The sequence below is a fragment of the Manduca sexta genome, unplaced genomic scaffold (assembly GCF_014839805.1).
Source record: "Manduca sexta isolate Smith_Timp_Sample1 unplaced genomic scaffold, JHU_Msex_v1.0 HiC_scaffold_53, whole genome shotgun sequence".
In the NCBI taxonomy this organism is placed as follows: Eukaryota; Metazoa; Arthropoda; class Insecta; order Lepidoptera; family Sphingidae; genus Manduca; species Manduca sexta.
This window is the reverse complement of record NW_023595330.1, coordinates 507,657-530,259: the sequence shown is the minus strand read 5'-3', so window position 1 is coordinate 530,259 and position 22,603 is coordinate 507,657. Positions and strand designations below refer to the sequence as shown.

General features: G+C 44.1%; 2 protein-coding genes across 2 annotated transcripts in view; both read left to right on the top strand.

Annotated features, from left to right (window-relative positions):
• Window positions 1-649, top strand: part of LOC119193428 (mediator of RNA polymerase II transcription subunit 13-like) — a 20,391-nt gene extending 19,742 nt beyond the window's left edge. Inside the window, exon 17 of the mRNA XM_037447025.1 lies at window positions 638-649. Coding sequence (XP_037302922.1) covers window positions 638-649 — 12 coding nt within the window. The remainder of the gene's footprint in view (window positions 1-637) is intronic.
• A 761-nt stretch (window positions 650-1,410) lies between these two features.
• Window positions 1,411-18,835, top strand: LOC115451002 (protein KIAA0100; the record flags this gene model as incomplete). The annotated part of the gene is given in 35 exon segments (XM_037447030.1): window positions 1,411-1,668; window positions 1,876-2,037; window positions 2,174-2,263; window positions 2,438-2,599; window positions 2,861-3,005; window positions 3,232-3,417; window positions 3,532-3,740; window positions 4,005-4,317; window positions 4,586-4,930; window positions 5,244-5,433; window positions 5,676-5,844; window positions 6,044-6,166; window positions 6,313-6,551; window positions 6,848-7,020; window positions 7,318-7,482; window positions 7,777-7,977; window positions 8,216-8,409; window positions 8,826-8,947; window positions 9,025-9,172; window positions 9,430-9,654; window positions 9,919-10,143; window positions 11,181-11,297; window positions 11,921-12,098; window positions 12,405-12,599; window positions 12,990-13,150; window positions 13,887-14,051; window positions 14,467-14,619; window positions 14,901-15,017; window positions 15,289-15,405; window positions 15,408-15,514; window positions 15,724-15,823; window positions 16,456-16,597; window positions 18,292-18,521; window positions 18,633-18,701; window positions 18,704-18,835. Coding segments are annotated over 35 exon segments (6,027 nt in total), but the record flags the coding sequence as incomplete, so codon positions are not given.
• Window positions 18,836-22,603: the final 3,768 nt, after the last annotated feature.

The window sequence follows — 22,603 nt, the reverse complement described above, 5'->3', positions numbered from 1 at the left end:
TTTGCTCAGGTATGTAGTATTTAGGTCAATCTCCTATTTCCTCCTACTCCTATTAATATCTGTGTGAGGTGATGGAATACAATTGTAAAGCAAATAGCGGTAACAAATTGGATTAGCCGTTATGGTTGGTTGAATGCCTCATGTCTAGCCCATTGGGGGACACAATCTCAAGTAAATAGTGTCAGAATTAATATCACAATCTTGCATAATCTAGGGTTCAAACTCTGGGCCAATTAGTCACAGCTCACATATTATGTTAGCTTTAGACTAGAGCTGATAATAATTAAACATACATCATACCTTTATTCTTGAAGAGGTAGGCAGAAATGCAATCAGGGCACACATTTTTTGCTAAATGTGTTCTGTCCCATGATGTGATAGGACGTGAGCCTATCATCATATTATGTACAAATGAGGTTATAGTAATTCCAATAAGTAGGTTACATATTATATTCATTAGGAGTCTCATTATCCTAATTATAATTATAGAACCATCAAGACTTAGTGTTTTGGGTACTAAGAATGTCTAATGACCTATTTGATAATTGTTTGGTTCAACTGGTAATCTAAACCTGAGATATCCAATGGCATATGATAATATTTCAATCAAAATATACATATATATTTTCTTTTGTAGGAGTATATTTAGATACTTTAAATTTTATCCTGCATGGATTTAAACACTCAAACTAAAGAGAGACATTTATTAAATACATAATATTATACACATATTAACACTATTGTTTCCTCAATTGGAATTTATTTCAATAATATTGCTGATGGCTGACACCCACACCATAAACTTTTCTTAGTAAGAATTGAATTATGTTTCACTGCACACTGTGTAGGTCATTCACATAAGCTTGACTTATAATGTCAATTTATTTAATTTTATTATTATTGACGGTTAATGTTGCATTTTGCTCTCACAGAAATATATAAGTACTACTCATAGAATATTTTGTGAAAAGATTAATAATTACAACATTCATGTATTTCAACATAGGCAGCTTGGCTGTGCCCTCTGCATTACCAAAGTCCTTAAGCGATGGTGACCATGCACAATCATGTGGACCTTTAGCTTGTCTGCCTTTGGTCACAATAAAAAAAGCTGATTTTTATTATATCTGCATTGCAAAGTGACGCCACTGCACCTGATGGGAAATGGATTGGAGTCCAATAGAATTTCGACTGACAGAAAAAACATTACCCCTCGGCAGTCGACATAATTATGCCGGCCTGTTGGAACCGGATATACCTGTGTATATCCGGTTCCACCAGGTCCCACGTAAGCTTACGGCGGCCGCTATGGCGCGTTTTGACACCTTATGTACAGTGGTCTCTATCCGGGCGGATATAAAATATATCCTACCACCAGCAAAATTACTTTAACATACTATTGTCCACCAGTTCATGGGCGTGCATATATTCAACGCCTCGATCATCATCCACAACGCTGACCCGGAGAATCCGTTTTCCATTCACGCCATGGCGTCAGAAATCCATGCGGACGGCGCTGCAGGCGGGCCAGCGCGCGCCTTGGTCTTCAGTACCAAGCTGGTTGATGCTACCGCCAGGGTTGTGAGAAGTGGGGAGTGCCTCGGGGAGGCTGCTTGCAGTCTGCTCATTGAAGGGACTGTTAAGGCTGATGGACCCTTGAATGTTGAGGTAAGTGCAGGGTATTTTTAACAGTCTTAGTGCACAGTGAGTGGGTTGGTCTCTAAACAGAATGTGTAGCATTTGATTCAAAATGTGAAAGACAATTATTTTGGATATGTGTAGTGAGAGACCAAAAATATATAATTATATCAGTTATTTTTTCTCAAAATAACATAATTGCCTGGTTTCGGTGTTAATTAACAAGAAATCCAACAGAAAATCCACGCGTCGATCAGCAATACAGTAATAACATTCCAAGACGAGCTTTACCAGTTCCTGGTGAAGCGCAGCAGACGCAGGAGTGCACCTGCGCACGCGCACCATGCCGAAGACCATATAGCCACTGTCATACCGAGACTGTCGCCCGTTATACCAAAGGTATCGAGTTTTGTCATGCTAATTAATTACCAACTTACAATAAATGTTATTATATCATTTGATAAATTATAGATTGTTAATTGTTGGTTGTTAAAACAGCTTTTGTTAATGTCTTAAAACATCTTTTATTTTCCAGATCTTTAGCTTAAGGATAGACACAACAAAAATTGGATGCTGCGACAAAATTACACGCACAAACTTCGAAATGTCTCTGCAGAGTTTACAAGTGAGTTCATCTATTTTTAATGAAATTAATAGCAGTCCAACTGATTTCGATAGTATGGAAAAGGGTAAGCAGTGATTTTGATAGTTTCATAGTATACAGAGCGGATCTTCTTAGAAAAACGCCATATATTTTGTAGCAAAATCACCTGACCCCCATCAATATTCTCCTATCCAGGTAAACTCAAGATTCAGCGCGGCGTCAGTGCACGTGGACGACGGCGGGTGCCACATTCTAAGCGTGCCGCAGTTATACGTCGCCTTCCAGATGGATCAGTACCAGCTCCTCACCGACGACGAGACGCTGCTCTTCTTGAACAAACTCAAATTAGATGCTAAGGTTACAGTATATTTATATTAGATGCTAAAGTCATAAAGTATAGTAATGAGTCTGTATGTAGCTGAGTTGAGCTTATTATGTTGCACTCGGTAAAGATTTGACGGATACGATAATAAACGGACGGACGTTGCCAATATATTACAAGCATCTGTATTGCGGTAGGATCTACTCTACTAGGAGGATATACCTCAGTTACTTTTCAATTTAATGAGGGAATTAAAAAATATAATGACTTTATGAACTGGTCTCATTTTATTACAGCTCGAAAAAGCCGTACTGAATTTGTACTTAATCATAAGTACATTAAATATCACGTACAACCACAAGAGCGTGTTCAAGTGGTACACGACAGTCAGAGAGAAGATGGCGAGGAGCAGACCGTTGCAAGTCAAAGAAACTGCCACACGTTAGTACCCGTTTTCCTTATAAATATTTTAACGATGAACACTGAATGATTGATTTGTAATCAGATAAGTAGTATATTCGCCTCATGATAGTTGTGCATACTATTATATATTAGCAATATAACTCATCATTTAGAAATATATAGAATTGCACATTCCTAAATACATGTGAATGTTACAAAGATTTTCGCCCCATTCGATCAGTGTTGACTACGGTATTATGTGTAGGCGGCGGCGGCGGCGGCGCGGGCGGGTTGTCGGTGTGGCTGGCGCGCGTGGTGTCGTCGTGCGTGGTGCAGGGCTGCGCCGAGCTGCGCGCGGTTACGTTGCACGCGAGTCTCGCGCATGCGCACGCGCTCGCCGCCGGCTGCGCGGGCGTCAAGGTCAAACTCGACCAGCTGCTCGACACCAGAGGTACTATAAATAATATTATGCATAGTTTAATTTTCAAGGACGTACTTGAAAAAATAAAATATTAAATATTATATCGTTCAAATATTATTTTTATCGACATGCAATTTGATACAGAAGAAGCGTACAAATCGTCTATGGCACGGCTGGTAGTGGGGTCGCGGCACTGGAGCACGGAACTGCTGGTGGACGGAGGCTGGCTGGCGACGGGTCCAGGGTGCCTGCTGCTGAAGGACGCGCCGCCGCGCAGGCAGCACGCGTGGGGCTCGGCGCTACTCGCCGTGGCGCTGGTCAAGTGGGGCAGCCATGGGCCTAGGGACTCTAAGGTATGGGGGAAATTTCCTTTGCATGCTATGGAATATGATATTGAATATCGTTTATAAATTGTAATTTTTGAGATGAATCGAATTTATTGTCATATTTTAAGTATCCGCCAATCAGCATCGTTGTTCGATGTTAGATTTGAAATATCCATTTTATTGACATGCTGGTAAAAATGTTATAAATATTACGCATTTTAGCAAAATATTATGTAGTAGCAATGATATATTACCATTATGAAACTTAATTTGAAGACTTTTTCACAACAGGTAGAGGCAATGATGGACTGCCTGCGTCTCGAATGGAGTTCAACCATCGCTGAAACAATAATCTCGTTGGTCGAGTGTATAGACCAGTACAGGAGCACTTCCCCTCACAAACGAGATATACCTATCGATTCTACCGACACTCCTCTGAACATAGCCGTGAACGTAGCGCTGTCTCATATCAATCTGTTCCTGATAGTAAACCAGAATATGTGCCTGATGACGAGGATAGATGCGGTGACCCTGGAGAAGACGGTCAGCAAGTCTGGTGCTGTTGTGTCGGGGCTGAAGGTGGTGGACATGGTGCCTTATAGAGGTAAGAGGCATTGTAATGTATGTGAGATTAAATGCCAAATCCTTTTGAATAAAATATGTGACTGATACATTCACTATTGAACCATCTAGGTTCACATTGCCTTGCCTAAAATTATTGACAAAAAAAAACATATAGTCGAGTTGAGAACCTTCTCCTTTGTTGAAGTCGGTTAAAAAGTAATAATAATAATGAACTAATGCTCAGCAATTTTTTTTTAGGATGTCGATAATTATATACGAGTATATTTAAAAAAAATATATGTTCACAGGGAACATGCAATGCCAAAGATCAGACGAGATACCGACCACGTTTTTCCACGTGAAACTGGCCAGGATAGAACAAGTACCCTCAAAAGAGAGGTACTCCACACTCCTCGACTTTCAGTTCATCGAAAATGTTGACTTCGAGTGGAGTGCGAACCTGCATCTCAAGATATTGACCTTTGTAAGGGCTATAAGAGGTTTTAGGGACCAATTGAGAGAGTTGAAAAGAGACCGCAATATCGATACGCATTCGGTAAGAAAGAGAGCGATAGATTGGCGAGTTTCGTTTAAAGGCGAAACCAATTTGGGATTGATTTTATCTGAACAGAATAATATGCTTTTTGGGACTGGTGAGTAGTGTCTATGAATGAGTTTTAAAACCTATCAAAATCGATTAGTACTTTTCTTAAAGGAAGTTTATCGACAAATCAAGACATATTAAATATATTTGCCGCCGTAGTTATAAGATGTATTTAATCCAATAGCGCCTTGCGAAATATTCAATACAAACAAGTGGCTTTTGCGTTTGCCGAATAGTATTAGGTATTTTTAAGATTATTGGTTTCTTTTGATGGTGCTTGGCAAAGCTAGGTTACAATATAACCCATCCACCTAGAATTATCATGTTCTCATCTATGTAATATTTGTCTTTAATTTTGTCAGACGATATGACGATATCCTACGACCATGAAGCCGGTTTATCAATAATCTGGAGCAAACTACACATGGTGCTGAATGGAGAAGAGATGATCACTGTCGATGGTTACTCTATGGAGCGCGCGACGGATGATCACGAAGTGCGCGTGGAAAGAAAGGCTAATGAGGGCTTCCTTCTTACTTGGAATAAGGTTTGGTGAGTCGATGACGTTTGATAGGGAGGGAAATTTGATGTCGATAATTTGGGTCGAAAAGAATTGCTTAAACTGTTTTGTGAAGTAAACTGTAAAAGCAATTTAATTCCTGTTTTTATTCCATTAATTTCATGAAATAAAAAGCATAGATCCATCGTATCTGTATAAATGTCGACTTTAATATCGTATATTTGTGTGACTGTGTATAACCTGAGATTTTAACCCGCTTGTATTTATTTCACAGGGCCGTGAACATCGACTCGATTCGGGTAATATTCCCGTACAAACATCGATTCGCGGAGGCGGTGCAAGGAGACTTCGTTTCGCTGTTTAAATGGGTTAAGATGGTACACGGCATCAAGAAGAAACCGTTTACTGCCGACAGTCCGCTGCCCAGTGATTTGCATATAAAGGTACGTTATATAGTAGCGTTGTGTCTTTAACTTGATGAGTAGATTACATTGATCAGTGAAAAAAACAGTAATTCGATAGTATATTTGTAATTTTTATCGATTCGTAGGGCTACGTATGTTATATTATAATGTTGTTATATTTTTAAAAAAAATTTAGTGCGAGTTTTTTTAATGGTGTAAAAAAATATTATGATTATAGATCGAAGAGCTTCTGATAGAAATGAGCGATGATCCGTTTGAAGTGAAACTGCGTGACAATTACGAATTGTTGGAGGATGAGTACAAGGAGAGCCAGAAGCGACGCACCATGCTGGATGCTAAGGTCAGAATGCTTTTTTATATGTAGTTGCTATAAATTTACATACATTTTTTTAGGGTATGTTTTTTTTGTGTTATTAGGTATCCTTATTTCTAGTCAGTTACTGAGGGTTGAGTGCTGCGTGTAGGTTGTAATGTTGGTGTGTGTAGGTGGCGGAGCTGTGCGCGCCGCAGCTGTTCCTGCCGGCCGGCAAGGTGGAGGAGCTGTACGCGGCGCTGCGGCACAAGGACGCGCAGATCTACGTGCAGCGCTCGCGCGCCGCGCCGCCGCCGCGCACGCGCCTCGTGGCCTGCGCACTCGCGCGCCTCACGCTGCTGGCGCTGGCCGACCCCGCGCTGCACGGCGCCGACCACGCCAAGCGACGCCTCAGGGAGATCGACGTCGACAGGTCCACATGCAAATTAAATAATTAATATATCGACGAACAATTCGTGCATTTTAGTTCATTTGGCAAATATACGACAACGAATAGATTGCCGTGTTAATTAATTTATGCAAAATATAAAGAAAAAATCATTAGATTAATCTCTCTCCATTTATGAAAAACGATTTTAATAATTCATTACCATCGATACTACTCTCTGCCTTTAAAGTTTTATGTAACGTGTTGTGTTCTTAAATTTTCATACAGTTGTACCTTTTTTAAGAACGTTAATATTCATATGTTATCTTTGTTTGTTTCAGTCCGTGGCCAGAAGACGGTGTGGAGTTCTCGACTCTGTGGTGCCGCAGCATCAACCTGACGTGCTCGCAGTGGCAGCTGCTGCTGAGAGACTTCCCGCAACCGCTGCTCAACATGAGCGAGCTGCGCATGTGGGGCACGCTCATGGGCGCCGAGGAGATGCCGCCGCCAAGAGGTCAGAGAGCATAACATCACATCTAAATCACAGTGTCACAAGAACTATACCTAACCTAATATTGAGTAATGACCTTACTTCAAAACAGTCAGTCTTTTTCAATCGCAATTTAGGAATTCAACAGTGATCTTATCAGGTAGCTGACAACAGAATATGACAGAATATAATGCAAAAAATGAGACTACCCTATTATTACAACTTATTAAAGTTATATCTGTGGTATAACTCCAGTCGAACAGGCCCACACCTGGTGTATATATAACTACAAATTGTCCTACCACTTGATATTATCTGCAGCGGTACGGACGGTGGTGATAAACCAGGGCGAGCCCTGGGGCGAGGTGGAGCTGGAGCGGAGCATGATGCCGCTCAAGTGGTACTACGACCTCTGCTGCGAGATGGCCGAGTACAGCTACGCGTTCGGACCTTGCTGGGAGCCGGTTATCGCTCATTGTAACCTGTGTAAGTGTTTAAAACTAAAGTTAATTATGAGGGTAACATTTTTGCACTGTTTAGTAAAATTTTAGGAATCTTCCAATATACTTGCTAATTTTATAGATTGGGAAGGGTTATTTACTTAACTACGTACGCATCGAAAAATTCCTTTTAACTAACTTACAATATATGTGCAATAGTTGAACATAAATCTTCCATAACGTTTCATGAATATAAGTAAAGTCATAAAATGTTACCGGTTATATATAATTTAATATATATTTTTTTATATTCGACATTCAAAACGATTTTTGTTGCCAGCATTCGACCAAGTATCCCGTCCCTCATTGGACCCATCAGCTCCGCTAGCTTGGTGGGATAAGGTCCGCTTGTTGATGCACGGCCGGCTCACGGTCAACTGCGCTAAGTTCACGTGTCTGCTGCACGTGTCACTCGACCCGTACAACACTACCGAGGAGATGGAGGTCACGTGGACCGACCTCGTGCTGGATTGGACTAATGGTTAGTTGAAGTGTGTAGAATGATTGTAAGGATGAAAAATGGAGTTTTAAGTATCGTTCGAGAAAGGGAGAGGGGGGATCAAAAACGAAATATCTAAGAAAGTTTAGTAGTAGGTGAGTGATTTTACTTTTATTTTTTATTAAATAAACTATATTAGATTTGTAAAGTATTTTTCAGCCTTTAGGTTTTTCACTTCCTTTTAAAAAATGGTAGATAATTCCATTGTTACGTCGGTCAGGTAAGCTGGGGTTCCTGGGCTCGCTGGAGGTGCTGGTGCGCACGGCCAGCAAGTACGACGACTGCCGCGTGGTGGTGGTGCCGGCGCTGCGCCTGGCGGTGAAGCTGGGCTGGCTCACGGTGGCGGACGCGCGCGACCACCACGCCGTGGCGCCCTGCGCGCCCACGCGCCTGCCCGAGTACTCCAGCAACCAGGTACGGGCATGGCGGCCATCGATACTACAAATTATATCGATTTTGATTTCATGTGAAGGGATTCTTTATTTTTATTATTTGTAGCCAGTGGAATACCATATACTTTGAAATTCAAGGTGTTGGAAGGTGTTCCCACTGTTTATAGGCGGTCATATCGCTTACCATCAGGCGAACGGCAAACTCTTATCTGTCAAAGCAATTAAAATAAAAATATAAAAAATCCTGTATTTTTTTCGTGAATGGTATAAAAAATAAATGGAGCATAACGCGCCTGAGTCATCTCGTTCATCTTACCGAGATTGATTTTTGCGATGTTTAAATCAACTTCTTAATAATTCATGTATCAATTTCTTTATTAATAAACGACACTCTGATTTTAATAGCACGTTTAATTATCAATCGATGTTAATTTCCAGGAACACGATTCGTACCGAGCATTTCGGTCGCAAGGTCTCGATCTGCATTTAAGTATCGAAACGAAGTCGAGCGATAAAGACCCATACGGACCTGTTGTTCTGTTGTACGGTAGTACTCTCAGGCAAGTTATTTCTGTACTATTTTTTAATCGATAATACGTTTGTTATAAGAATAAAATTCAATTATCGATATGATCAGGTGGTTCGAGAGCTTGAAACTGATACTGTCAGGTATCACGCGGCCTACTCGTCGCGGGCGACTGTTCGGCAATGTGCGCCCGCGCAAGCCGCAACTCTCGCGGCACTACCGCAGCGTCAGTGTCTCCGTCACTCTACATAATTTGCAGGTATAATATTCATTTTTGTTTCAGTTGCAGCGTGTATCGTACTTAATCGATTTTAATATATTAAATTTAATTGTAAATTCGGCGTAGTGTAAAAATACCTCAGCTGGCAATTGTTGACTGTTATTATACGTATTTACCTTAGATGATTTTGAGAAGAAAATCACTGGAGATGAAAATGAAATTTATCGACTTTCCAAACACCAATTACATATATTCCCCACAATGTAACTATTGATTTATAACCATCATCCACTTAGGTGTGCTACTGGTCATCATCATCGCTCCAGCGCGGTATCGAAGTCCTCGGGGCTCGGGTGAACTGCGGCTCCAAACATCGGCTGACCCTAGTGCCCACCACGGACGGACTCGTGCGTCGGCCTCGCGCCAACTGGACGACAGGGTACATGAACTGCGATATCACGGACGCTGAGATATGGCTTAAGACGCTCGCCTCCGCCAATGATGATAAGGAGGGTGATGAAGTAAGTTAGAGTTCTTTTGCGGATATGTCTTGATCGTTTAGACGATGTATCGATATTCACGAAATCTTTGTTTCAATGGTTATGAACAGTGATCGATAATTTGAATACAAATTTCAATTTAGAATTTGGTCTAGGGTCAATTTATTATAAAGCGGAAATTTTACGTATTGTATGTAACCTATTTCGAAATAGCCACAAAACCCTTAAAAAACTTTTTGTTTGATAGGAATGTATTTTTTAAAAGGTTGCGTTTTTTGCATGTAGCTGTCAGCGTTGACGCCAGCTACGATGGAGAAGTGTTATTGCCTGTCGGTGCGGCGCGTGTCGTACGGTCGCTCGGCGTGCGGCGCGGTGGGCGGGGCGGGCGGGGCGGGCGGCGGGGCGGCTGCGCCCGCGCACCGGCTCGCCGTGCACGACCTGCGCGGCGCCTGGACCAAACTCAACCGAGACCTCGCTTTCGCGCTCATTGACACTTACATCAAGACGCAGGTACACTGACTGTACTTAGCACCATATTGCTTGCAATTTTTTTTTCTATAACTTGAATTTTTGTACTTAGTCTTAATTGACTTGTCAAATTATCGATATTCAAATTGATTTATAAATATCGATATAAAAAACTAGCTTTTGCCCGCGGCTCCGCCCGCGTTATAAAGTTTTCCGGGCTAAAGTTTTCCGTTATAAAAGTCACGCTATATATTTTCCCGGGAGACTATGTTCTTCCCGGGGTCTCAAACTGTCTCCATACCAATTTTCATCCTAATACGTTGGGTAGTTTTTGAATTTAACACGTCCAGGCAGACAGATGCAGCGAGGAACTTTGTTTTATAATATATTTTTGTAGAACTTTTCAAGAGGAACAATCCCGTCATACATCATTGTTGCATAACTTTAACCGTTTACGCAACGGAAGCTCTCAAAACTAATAAATTTTCCCCGTTTTTGCAACATGTTTCATTACTGCTCCGCTCGTATTGGTCATAGCGTGATGATATATAGCTTATATCACTACAGGAAAAAAGAGCTATCCAACAAAAAAGAATTTTTCAGTTTGAACTGATAGTTCCTGAGATAGCCATTACTGCTCCGCTCCTATTGGTCATAGCGTGATGATATATAGCCTATAGCACTCCAGGAACAAAGAGCTATCCAACACAAAAATATTTTTTCAGTTTGAACTGATAGTTCCTGAGATAGCCATTACTGCTCCGCTCCTATTGGTCATAGCGTGATGATATATAGCCTATAGCACTCCAGGAACAAAGAGCTATCCAACACAAAAATATTTTTTCAGTTTGAATCGGTAGTTCCTGAGATTAGCCATTACTGCTCCATTCCTATTGGGTATAGCGTGATGATATATAGCCTATAGCACTCCACGAACAAAGGGCTATCCGACACAAAAAGAATTTTTCAGTTTGAAACGGTAGTTCCTGAGATTAGCGCGTTCAAACAAACAAACAAACAAACAAACTCTTCAGCTTTATATAATAGTATATAGATATACAATATATTTTTTCAAACAGCAATTAAAGAAAAATTTATCGACCAAAGCTCTAAAAGAGGAAGAACAGCCGGCCACCTCACCTAAACATCAACGTGAAGCCGATGTCATATCACCACCGCCATCGACATCGTCTCAAGTAAAGTATCTCATAATTGTATTTTAATCGTATATTTGGATATCTTAATTTTTTTTTACTTAATCGTAATTTAAATCGACAAGGAAGTAAATTCAGTATTTTGTGTTAGTTTTTTTATTTGTAGGCTTATAAAGTAGGCAAGTAAACTATACATTTATTATGAGACCGATAAGTGATAAATACATGTTATATTTATGAAAGAGCACCGGTAATAGTATAAAAATAGAATTTTGATTTTTATAGTTTCTAATAATAATAATAATAATATCAGCCCTGTATTATATACTCGCCCACTGCTGAGCACGGGCCTTCTCTACTACTGAGAGGGATTAGAAAAAGCGGCGATAGCCTAGTTGGATGTGGAACGGACTGCCGAGACGAATGTCCGCAGGTTCAAATCCCAAGGGCACACACCTCTGACTTTTCTAAAAAATCATGTGTGTATTCTTTGTGAATTTATCGTTTAACGGTGAAGGAAAACATCGTGAGGAAACCTGTACATCTGAGAAGTTCTCTATAGGAATTTCGAAGGTGTGTGAAGTCTACCAATCCGCACTAGGCCAGCGTGGTGGACTAAGGCCTATAGTTTCTATTCATATTGAATACATTGTTCGTGTTCCCAGATCAACGCGGGAGCGGGTTCGTGCGGCGGCGGCATGCTGGCGGCGCTGGTGGCGGAGGCGGGCGGCGAGGCGCCCGTGGTGTTCAGCGACGAGCTCAGCGGCGCCGAGCCCGCCGCGCCGCACGCGCACAACAACAGGCATCTGCTCGACGACGACAACTCGCACACCGCGTGCCTTAGTCAGTACTTCATTAATTATTTAGTGCTGCATAGCGCATGATTATTTAAAGGTGAAGCACAAATAAGGAATTAGGAATTCAAATCTTTTGGAATTGTATTGGGTTACAAATGTTCAATTTTTCCATATGCTAACCAATCTTACGGTTCATTCTATTTATTTGAATTTGTAGTAATAAAAATCTATTCTATTTTAATTCACAGGAAAAGAATCGATTTGATTTTTAATTCGTGAATTCGAATATTTTTATATATTGATACGTGTCAGATTAATCGATAAATGATGATATTATGTTTTGTTGATGCAGTCGAGCTGGTGAACTCGCAAGTGGCGCTGCGCGGCAGCGAGAGCGGCGGGTACGTGGTGGTGTGCGCGGCGCGCGCGGAGGTGCGGCAGCGCGTGCGGCGCGCGCCGCCCGCCAGCGCGTGGTCGGGCGCGCTCTCCGCCATGCAGTACTACGCCACCGTCTCCGCGCTCGCCGCCGACGCGCGCCGCCTGCACGGTACGCACGCGCACACCTCTCACGTCATATGACAGAACTCTTCTCATACATGTTACTGGACTCTAAACACAATTTCACATTCTTAAAAATCTAAATACTAAACATGTTACAAAATAATTCATTTGTAACACGTTAATATGTGGGAATTACAATGTATTTTTTTTTATCTGCTCACACTGAATAAATACTTGCTCTCTCATAATTTCCTTTCAAAGTAGACGTGTTTTATTTTAAAACACAATAACAGTTTTTGTAAATGTATAGGAAAAAGAAGTCCATGTGTCTAATAAATCAGTGTCGACTTATAAAAATTACCGACACTTTGATTTATCGGCGACCATTCGAATATCTTCCATCCACATTCTGTAACTCGAATTTCGGTGTCAACAGAAAACATCCAATGGGTATCGGTGGAAGAAATTGAAGAGCGATGGCAAGGCACCGAAATCAGTACGTTACCTGATGTACCGCGTCTCGTGGGCAGCGGACACTCCGCCGGCGGTGTCATTGGACGCACTGTCGGACCTAGTGCTGACACGGGACTCGCTCAGGTAACTTGAAAAAATTCAAACGTACAATTTTGGTTTATATATTTAATACTGCTATTTTTATAGATAAAATAAATGCGGAAGAAAGATTTTTTGGAGTATTATCGAAATATCGATTTCAAAGTTACAGTGAGAACCGTGCCATTTTTAATTAACCATGTACATATTAATGGTAGAAAAAATTCAAAATAAATTTACACGTTTTTTTTATATCTGAAACAATTTGGAGTGTACCCCTACTACCCGCTTATGTATCCGAGATTATTTGTAATGGGTATGGTTGGATATAGTAGGCTGGAAGTAAGGAGAGAAGTCTCACTAATTAAATATCTGTGGAAAGTTCTGCGTGGGTGGACCCACCAACCTGATGTGCTAGCAGCAATTAAACTGTCTGTACCTAACAGTTACGTTTTTTCTCGTCACCGTCCGCAGTTGTTTGTTGTGCCTGCTGGCAGGACTAATCTATCTCCCTACTCTCCTTTAACACGGGCTATTACATTTTTGAATATTATATCACAGGACGTTGATGTATTTAATTGTAACTTACCGAAATTAACTGAAGCAGCATATAAGTGTGTAGAAAAAAACTAAAATGATTGTAAATTATAACAATTAAGGACTTAATATGTATATTAGTTATAGCATCGTATTAGTATTAACTGTAATTGATGTTATAATTTCGTCTAATAAATAAATGTATCAAACGCATTATATTAAAAATGTGTTATTATGTGTGTAGTTACAACGCATCGTGTCGCGCTGCGCGTGCGAGTTCCACTACGTGTCGCACGAGGAGGCGGAGCCGCTGAGCGGCGCGGGCGCAGGCTGGCCGCACGCACACCCGCCCTACGACTCCTTCACGCTCATGCACCACGACCTCGACGTCTGCACCAACTCGCTGCAGGTACTCAACTGTACTTATTACTTAACGGGGACGGTGAAGTGATATTGCACCTGATGGTAAGTGATGGTTACCTCTCGCCAATTAACATAAAAATGCCTGCCTGTTTGAAATCATATATAGGCAGGCTTATCATTTCGGAACGCGACATAAGTGGGCTACTATGACGGGTTTTACACCTTACAGGGTGAGGATACCGACCACATATTATGATGTTTGCTATTCGGGGTGATACAAATATTCTACCATCATCAAACTTGATATCTCCAATATAGATATTTCTTATAAAAAATCTTTAATTATGACTTACGTTTTGTTGACTGACACACATGATATGAACTTCTTTGTGAAGACATCTCGGCGAATCGGGTATAAATTAACGTTCGTTCTATCATCTGTAATGTATATTTGCGTTTAGTACGCGATGCTGCTAGACGTGGTGAACAACGTGGTGCTGCACGTGGAGCCGGAGCGGCGCCGCACGCTGGAGCGGCGCGCGCGCATGCGCTTCCAGCTGCAGCTGCACCAGGACCAGGACCCGCGGCACCTCATACACAAGCTGCAGACGCAGGTACTAAATAATAGTGAACAATGGATTTGTGAACCTTTTTTTATGATTGTAAGAAATGACAGTCGCTACATCGGATTCAAACTTTAATCTTTGGCGTCATTAACAATCGATAATTGCACTCAAATGTTACAATGCTTGAAACAAAGATAATATCTATGATGTATTAGTTTTGCATCTTAAGCCCAATGCCAATAGGTCCGAAAGGTTTACGGGTAATTTTGTATTATTGCGTTGTTATCGATTGATAAAGTATGGATAAAAGATTTATTTTTGGTTTTTAGGTTAGAGAATCTTTGGCGAGACTACGGCGCATGGAGAAGGAGTACTATCTGAAGAATAGATCGATCACTGGCAACGATCCGGTCGCTCTTGCCGAGTTGAAAAGTCTCGATGATCAGGTACGTATTGTTTTGTTTTCATGCGTTCTTTTTTTAAAGTTGCGTTAGTGTTTTTTTTCTATAATAGTAAAACAATAGACTGAACAGATTGGTGTTTTTTTTAATAATTGATTTGTTATGACTGCAAGATGTATTTTATATCGTTTTAATATGTTGTTTTTTAACTGGATTTAATTAAGGGGTAAAATAATGAAGTCGGTAATGTATTAGGACTGTTTCGCGCACACATGCGACACACGAGCCTAAGTGAACATGTAGATGACGTGTGCAGGTGAACGAGTGCAAGGAGTGCGTGTGGTCGCTGGGCGAGGAGCTGGACGCCATGGTGCGCGCGTGGCGCGAGGGCCGGCGCCAGGCGGGGCGCGCGGGGCGCGGGGGCCCGTGCGCGCCGCCGCGCCGCACCGCTACAACGAGATCTGCTTCAAGAGCGCGCGCTGGCGCCTCACCGACGCCGACGGACAGCTCGGCATCGCCGACCTGCTGCTCACCAACTTCCTGTGCGTCACACGTGCTCAATATTTATTGTATTTTTATATGGCATCATACTTTCAAAAACGATTCCCTTACATCCAGTAACTATATTTAAAGTAAACTTGACATTATCAATACAATTCTACTGGACTCATCTATAAATATTTAACATACTATACATAATATTATATCATAATTTTTTGTCTAACTTTAAAACAATTTTCATTTCATGTAGATACACAAAAACATCAAGGTCTGATGACTCAGTGGAACATCAGTTGGAGGTAGGATACGTGAGCGTCAAAAATCTGCTGCCCAATGAGCCCTTCCCGGAGGTACGTGTAGTATTTAATATATAAATTTAATCAATTCTATAATCTGTAAAAATGATAAAAAAATCAACATTTATAGTGCATACCCTATAAATAATTTCTTCCTAAATAATAAATTTAATAATATGTTCCGTATAAATGATTTACAGTTTTTTCAACCATGTAAATGATATTGATTATTGTGCCACTTCGTATTTGAATTTTTTCATGCAAACGTTTCAAGCGGATAATTGGTTTGGTGTTTTGGTTTCAATCCCAATCTTTCATTTACTTGAGTTAGACCAGTGCGGGTGTAGTTAAGAGTCCATACTTTGATGACACCACAGTGCCCTAAGCTTGCCGCGTAGTGGAACATTTATAAGCTGACTTATTTTTGTAATTATCAGCTTGTGTTCGTTCCACTGCTGGGCGCAGGGACCTCACCACGAGGGCATGTGGCTTCCACCACCAAATTATTTTTGTATGGATCATCAGTGTTTACGTGTAAAGCCGAGTTTCTATTTCATTGTTATGCAAGGTGCAACTTGCATACTGTTTGAGTAGTGCAAAGATAATCATGCATGCGTTGTAAGTTCAAGTTGTGTAACACTTGTGACGTCATACGTGCACTCCCCTAATGCCGCGGTGGGGCGCAGGTGCTGGTGCCGCAGGAGCCGTCGGGCCGCGCGCCGCTGGCCCGGCGCGCGGCGCTGCGCGTGTTCTGCCGCGACCGCCCGCCCGTGGGGGGGATCGCCGTCAAGGAACACTTCGAGGTCAACATCGTGCCCATACGGATTGGTGAGTTCGTGACATGTAAAAATATCATCAGTTTGTTACAAATAAACAGAAAGGGTAGGCAGGAAGTGCAGTAGGCATCCACGTGTTTTCTCTCCCATAATGTGATAGAGGGCGAGCCTGTCACATAAGTGAGCCCACTTGTTCACTCCTGGATATTTCTACTTTTCATAAATATTAAGCCTAATATGCTTTTTGCAACATACACAAACAGGTGAGATAATTAATGTAAAGGTAGGTAGAAAGGGGTATGTCATTACATATATTATAATTTAGTATAAAATGTTGTAACTTAAAGACTAGTTGTCTCTTTAATTATAATTGAACGTGATTCGAACGAAGGTATGTTGCTATACACTGTGGTTACATTTATTACATCTAAAATACCTCGTCATCGGAAAAAGCTAACAAATATTGACAATTTTATTTTAGTTTAGGTTCATGATTTTTCCTTTTGTAAAAAATAAACAAACCTATCTAGAGAAAACAAATAAAAATTATTTATTCAATGAATAATTATCAGAATTTTCTTGCGGTTTTGTGGTTAAAGTGTGTTTTATTTATTAAAAATAGAATATTTACTTAGCACTTTGTTTTGTATTGAATACTTTGAAAATACTTTATTTATATTACAATTTATTACATAAATATGTATAAATATTCATTCTAACTTAATTGATATGTTTGAGGCAAATGCAAACACTGAATGGATTTGTAATGACACACAGATAGACTAATGCCCTAATTAACATATAAGATTTTGATGCCGGAGAAACGGACAGAACCGGGAGCAAAAGCTAGTAATATATCAAGAATTATGCACGTAGTTATAAGTCCTGTTTTTAAACTATAAAAGTGTAAGTAAGTATCTACCATATCGTGGTGTGAAGAGACTGATTTGATGAGTAAGATTCTTGGCAGCCCTTTTTTATACGGCCGTAGTGACTACCTCATGGTATGCGGATTGAGGTCCGGATGGTGTCGACTGATGGGAGATGATTATCAATCACCACTCGATACAATTATGCCGGCCTATGATTACCGGATCTACACATTCTGACGAAACGCGACTAATGTTACTCTCCTCACCAGTTCCCACTCCATTAAGGCTGGACTCAAAATTCCTCTGGCAATAGGTTAAGTGACCTGCTATAAAAAACAAAACATTGTGTCATTTATATAATTACAAGTTGAAAATAAACATATAATTACACTTGAATAAATATTAAATAACATGTTAATAATATTTGTTTATGCCAATTATTTTGAGGTCAGTTCGTGTTTATTTATATGTGTATAACGAGATAGTTTTCATTTGCGTTTAATTTTCACTGGCTATTAAATAATAGTTTGATTCGCCAGACACTATAATTGTATTATAGAAGTGAATGGCGTATCCTTAAGTTTAACTCGACTTATAAAATCCAATAGGATATAATATTTGAAGTAGCAAACGTTGGCAGAATTAATATAAACTTTAACGTTACAATAGATTATTAATTTAAATCTTTAATAATCTTATAGGTTGCATAAAATTGGGTCGACTATGGCCCTTACTTACACTAAAGTTTAGTACCAATGATCGCTTTTAAAATGTATTAAATGTGATCACTTATTGTTATGTAATCCCTAATTATTTATCTCTTTCGCTTTCTCTATTCCTTTATTTATACAAATGACATATTTTTACATCCCAGGTCTCACAAAGAAGTTCTTCAACACAATGCTAAAGTTCTGCTTCCCGGAGCGTGACCCTGACGCTATGGATGATGCGGAAGATGAGGCCGAGGGCACGTTACGACCTTCGTCCTCCGCCAGCCTGGTCTCCACCGGCTCTAAGAAGATGAAGAAGAAGGGCAAAGACTCAAACTCCAACTTCTACGTGAAGAGGGATAAGAGGGACAAGGATGATGTTGAGAAGATGAAGGTATTTTCTTTATTAGAGATTAGCAAGTCTTTCATTAAAACGCCACTTAGAACCTTTGTGTATTAAGTGCATTTTTTCATCGATTTATGACCACTTTTTCTTTAACAACAGGAGCGTGCTGAAAAGAACAAGCTATTCATATACATCAAGATACCTGAAGTACCAGTGAGGGTGGCGTACAAAAGGCAGCAAAGTAGAAGAATCTGGAGGATGTCCGGGACTTGCCGCTGGTGCTGCCGACCCTCGAGTACCACAACGTCACCTGGACTTGGCTGGATTTGTTGCTTGCCACCAAGACTGACACTAGGAAGTGAGTCATGCTGGATTTTGTTAATACTGGCATTATAGCTATATTTGATGTTAGGTAAATTTTAAGTGCCTTTGCACTATTGTCTGTTGTTTATAACGAAATGGAGTCGATTGTTAGCTTGTGTTTACTTTTTATTGACATTCAAACTTTGGTGATTAGAATGGGTTTGGAATATAAATCATTGTTTCGTAGTGTGACAGCGCGTCGTCTGTTACTTAGCTAACATACAACGACAGCGCTCTATGCAATTGAAGTTCGATTGGGTGTTACACCTGTCGCAAGCCATCCGGCAGAAGCTGCAGCTGCACCGGCGCGCCGCGGCCGCGCCCGAGCCGCACGAGGAGGACAAGGCGCGTCTGCTGCTCGGCGAGCGGACCGTGAGTCACCTTCTTACCGCCTTACACTCTCCACGCGCCATAGTGCCCGTGTGTATATCCGGCTCCGGCAGAAACTGCAGCTGCACCGAGCCGCACGAGGAGGACAAGGCGCGTCTGCTGCTCGGCGAGCGGACCGTGAGTCACCTTCTTACCGACTTACACTCTCCACGCGCCATAGTGCCCGTGTGTATATCCGGCTCCGGCAAAAAATCAAGCTGCACCGAGCCGCACGAGGAGGACAAGGCGCGTCTGCTGCTCGGCGAGCGGACCGTGAGTCACCTTCTTACCTTACCTTACACTCCTCCACGCGCCATAGTGCCCGTGTGTATATCCGGCTCCGGCAGAAAACTGCAGCTGCACCGAGCCGCACGAGGAGGACAAGGCGCGTCTGCTGCTCGGCGAGCGGACCGTGAGTCACCTTCTTACCGACTTACACTCTCCACGCGCCATAGTGCCCGTGTGTATATCCGGCTCGGCAGAAGCTGCAGCTGCACCGAGCCGCACGAGGAGGACAAGGCGCGTCTGCTGCTCGGCGAGCGGACCGTGAGTCACCTTCTTACCGCCTTACACTCTCCACGCGCCATAGTGCCCGTGTGTTTATCCGGCTCCGGCAGAAGCTGCAGCTGCACCGAGCCGCACGAGGAGGACAAGGCGCGTCTGCTGCTCGGCGAGCGGACCGTGAGTCACCTTCTTACCGACTTACACTCTCCACGCGCCATAGTGCCCGTGTGTATATCCGGCTCCGGCAGAAGCTGCAGCTGCACCGAGCCGCACGAGGAGGACAAAAGGCAGCGTCTGCTGCTCGGCGAGCGGACCGTGAGTCACCTTCTTACCGACTTACACTCTCCACGCGCCATAGTGCCCGTGTGTATATCCGGCTCCGGCAGAAGCTGCAGCTGCACCGAGCCGCACGAGGAGGACAAGGCGCGTCTGCTGCTCGGCGAGCGGACCGTGAGTCACCGACTTACACTCTCCACGCGCCATAGTGCCCGTGTGTATATCCGGCTCCGGCAGAAGCTGCAGCTGCACCGAGCCGCACGAGGAGGACAAGGCGCGTCTGCTGCTCGGCGAGCGGACCGTGAGTCACCTTCTTACCGACTTACACTCTCCACGCGCCATAGTGCCCGTGTGTATATCCGGCTCCGGCAGAAGCTGCAGCTGCACCGAGCCGCACGAGGAGGACAAGGCGCGTCTGCTGCTCGGCGAGCGGACCGTGAGTCACCTGCTTACCGACTTACACTCTCCACGCGCCATAGTGCCCGTGTGTATATCCGGCTCCGGCAGAAGCTGCAGCTGCACCGAGCCGCACGAGGAGGACAAGGCGCGTCTGCTGCTCGGCAAGCGGACCGTGAGTCACCTTCTTACCGCCTTACACTCTCCACGCGCCATAGTGCCCGTGTGTATATCCGGCTCCGGCAGAAAACTGCAGCTGCACCGAGCCGCACGAGGAGGACAAGGCGCGTCTGCTGCTCGGCGAGCGGACCGTGAGTCACCTTCTTACCGACTTACACTCTCCACGCGCCATAGTGCCCGTGTGTATATCCGGCTCCGGCAGAAGCTGCAGCTGCACCGAGCCGCACGAGGAGGACAAGGCGCGTCTGCTGCTCGGCGAGCGGACCGTGAGTCACCTTCTTACCGACTTACACTCTCCACGCGCCATAGTGCCCGCAGAAGCTGCATGCACCGAGCCGCACGGAGTGAGGACAAGGCGCGTCTGCTGCTCGGCGAGCGGACCGTGAGTCACCTTCTTACCGACTTACACTCTCCACGCGCCATAGTGCCCGTGTGTATATCCGGCTCCGGCAGCTGCAGCTGCACCGCAGCGAGCCGCGAGGAGGACAAGGCGCGTCTGCTGCTCGGCGAGCGGACCGTGAGTCACCTTCACCGACTTACACTCTCCACGCGCCATAGTGCCCGTGTGTATATCCGGCTCGGCAGAAAACTGCAGCTGCACCGAGCCGCACGAGGAGGACAAGGCGCGTCTGCTGCTCGGCGAGCGGACCGTGAGTCACCTTCTTACCGACTTACACTCTCCACGCGCCATAGTGCCCGTGTGTATATCCGGCTCCGGCAGAAGCTGCAGCTGCACCGAGCAGGAGGAGGACAAGGCGCGTCTGCTGCTCGGCGAGCGGACCGTGAGTCACCTTCTTACCGACTTACACTCTCCACGCGCCATAGTGCCCGTGTGTATATCCGGCTCCGGCAGAAGCTGCAGCTGCACCGAGCCGCACGAGGAAGACAAGGCGCGTCTGCTGCTCGGCGAGCGGACCGTGAGTCACCTTCTTACCGACTTACACTCTCCACGCGCCATAGTGCCCGTGTGTATATCCGGCTCCGGCAGAAGCTGCAGCTGCACCGAGCCGCACGAGGACAAGGCGCGTCTGCTGCTCGGCGAGCGGACCGTGAGTCACCTTCTTACCGACTTACACTCTCCACGCGCCATAGTGCCCGTGTGTGGCGCCGGCAGAAGCTGCAGCTGCAAGAGGAGGACAAGGCGCGTCTGCTGCTCGGCGAGCGGACCGTGAGTCACCTTCTTACCGACTTACACTCTCCACGCGCCATAGTGCCCGTGTGTATATCCGGCTCCGGCAGAAGCTGCAGCTGCACCGAGCCGCACGAGGAGGACAAGGCGCGTCTGCTGCTCGGCGAGCGGACCGTGAGTCACCTTCTTACCGACTTACACTCTCCACGCGCCATAGTGCCCGTGTGTATATCCGGCTCCGGCAGAAGCTGCAGCTGCACCGAGCCGCACGAGGAGGACAAGGCGCGTCTGCTGCGGACCGTGTGAGTCTGCTTACCGACTTACACTCTCCACGCGCCATAGTGCCCGTGTGTATATCCGGCTCCGGCAGAAGCTGCAGCTGCACCGAGCCGCACGAGGGAGGACAAGGCGCGTCTGCTGCTCGGCGAGCGGACCGTGAGTCACCTTCTTACCGACTTACACTCTCCACGCGCCATAGTGCCCGTGTGTATATCCGCCACCGGCAGAAGGGTCAGCGCCACGTTGCCGCACGAGGAGGACAAGGCGCGTCTGCTGCTCGGCGAGCGGACCGTGAGTCACCTTCTTACCGACTTACACTACGCGCCATAGTGCCCGTGTGTATATCCGGCTCCGGCAGAAGCTGCAGCTGCGAGCCGCACGAGGAGAACAAGGCGCGTCTGCTGCTCGGCGAGCGGACCGTGAGTCACCTTCTTACTTACACTCTCCACGCGCCATAGTGCCCGTGTGTATATCCGGCTCCGGCAGAAGCTGCAGCTGCACCGAGGCCGCACGAGGAGGACAAGGCGTCTGCTGCTCGGCGAGCGGACCGTGAGTCACCTTCTTACCGACTTACACTCTCCACGCGCCATAGTGCCCGTGTGTATATCCGGCTCCGGCAAGCTGCAGCTGCACC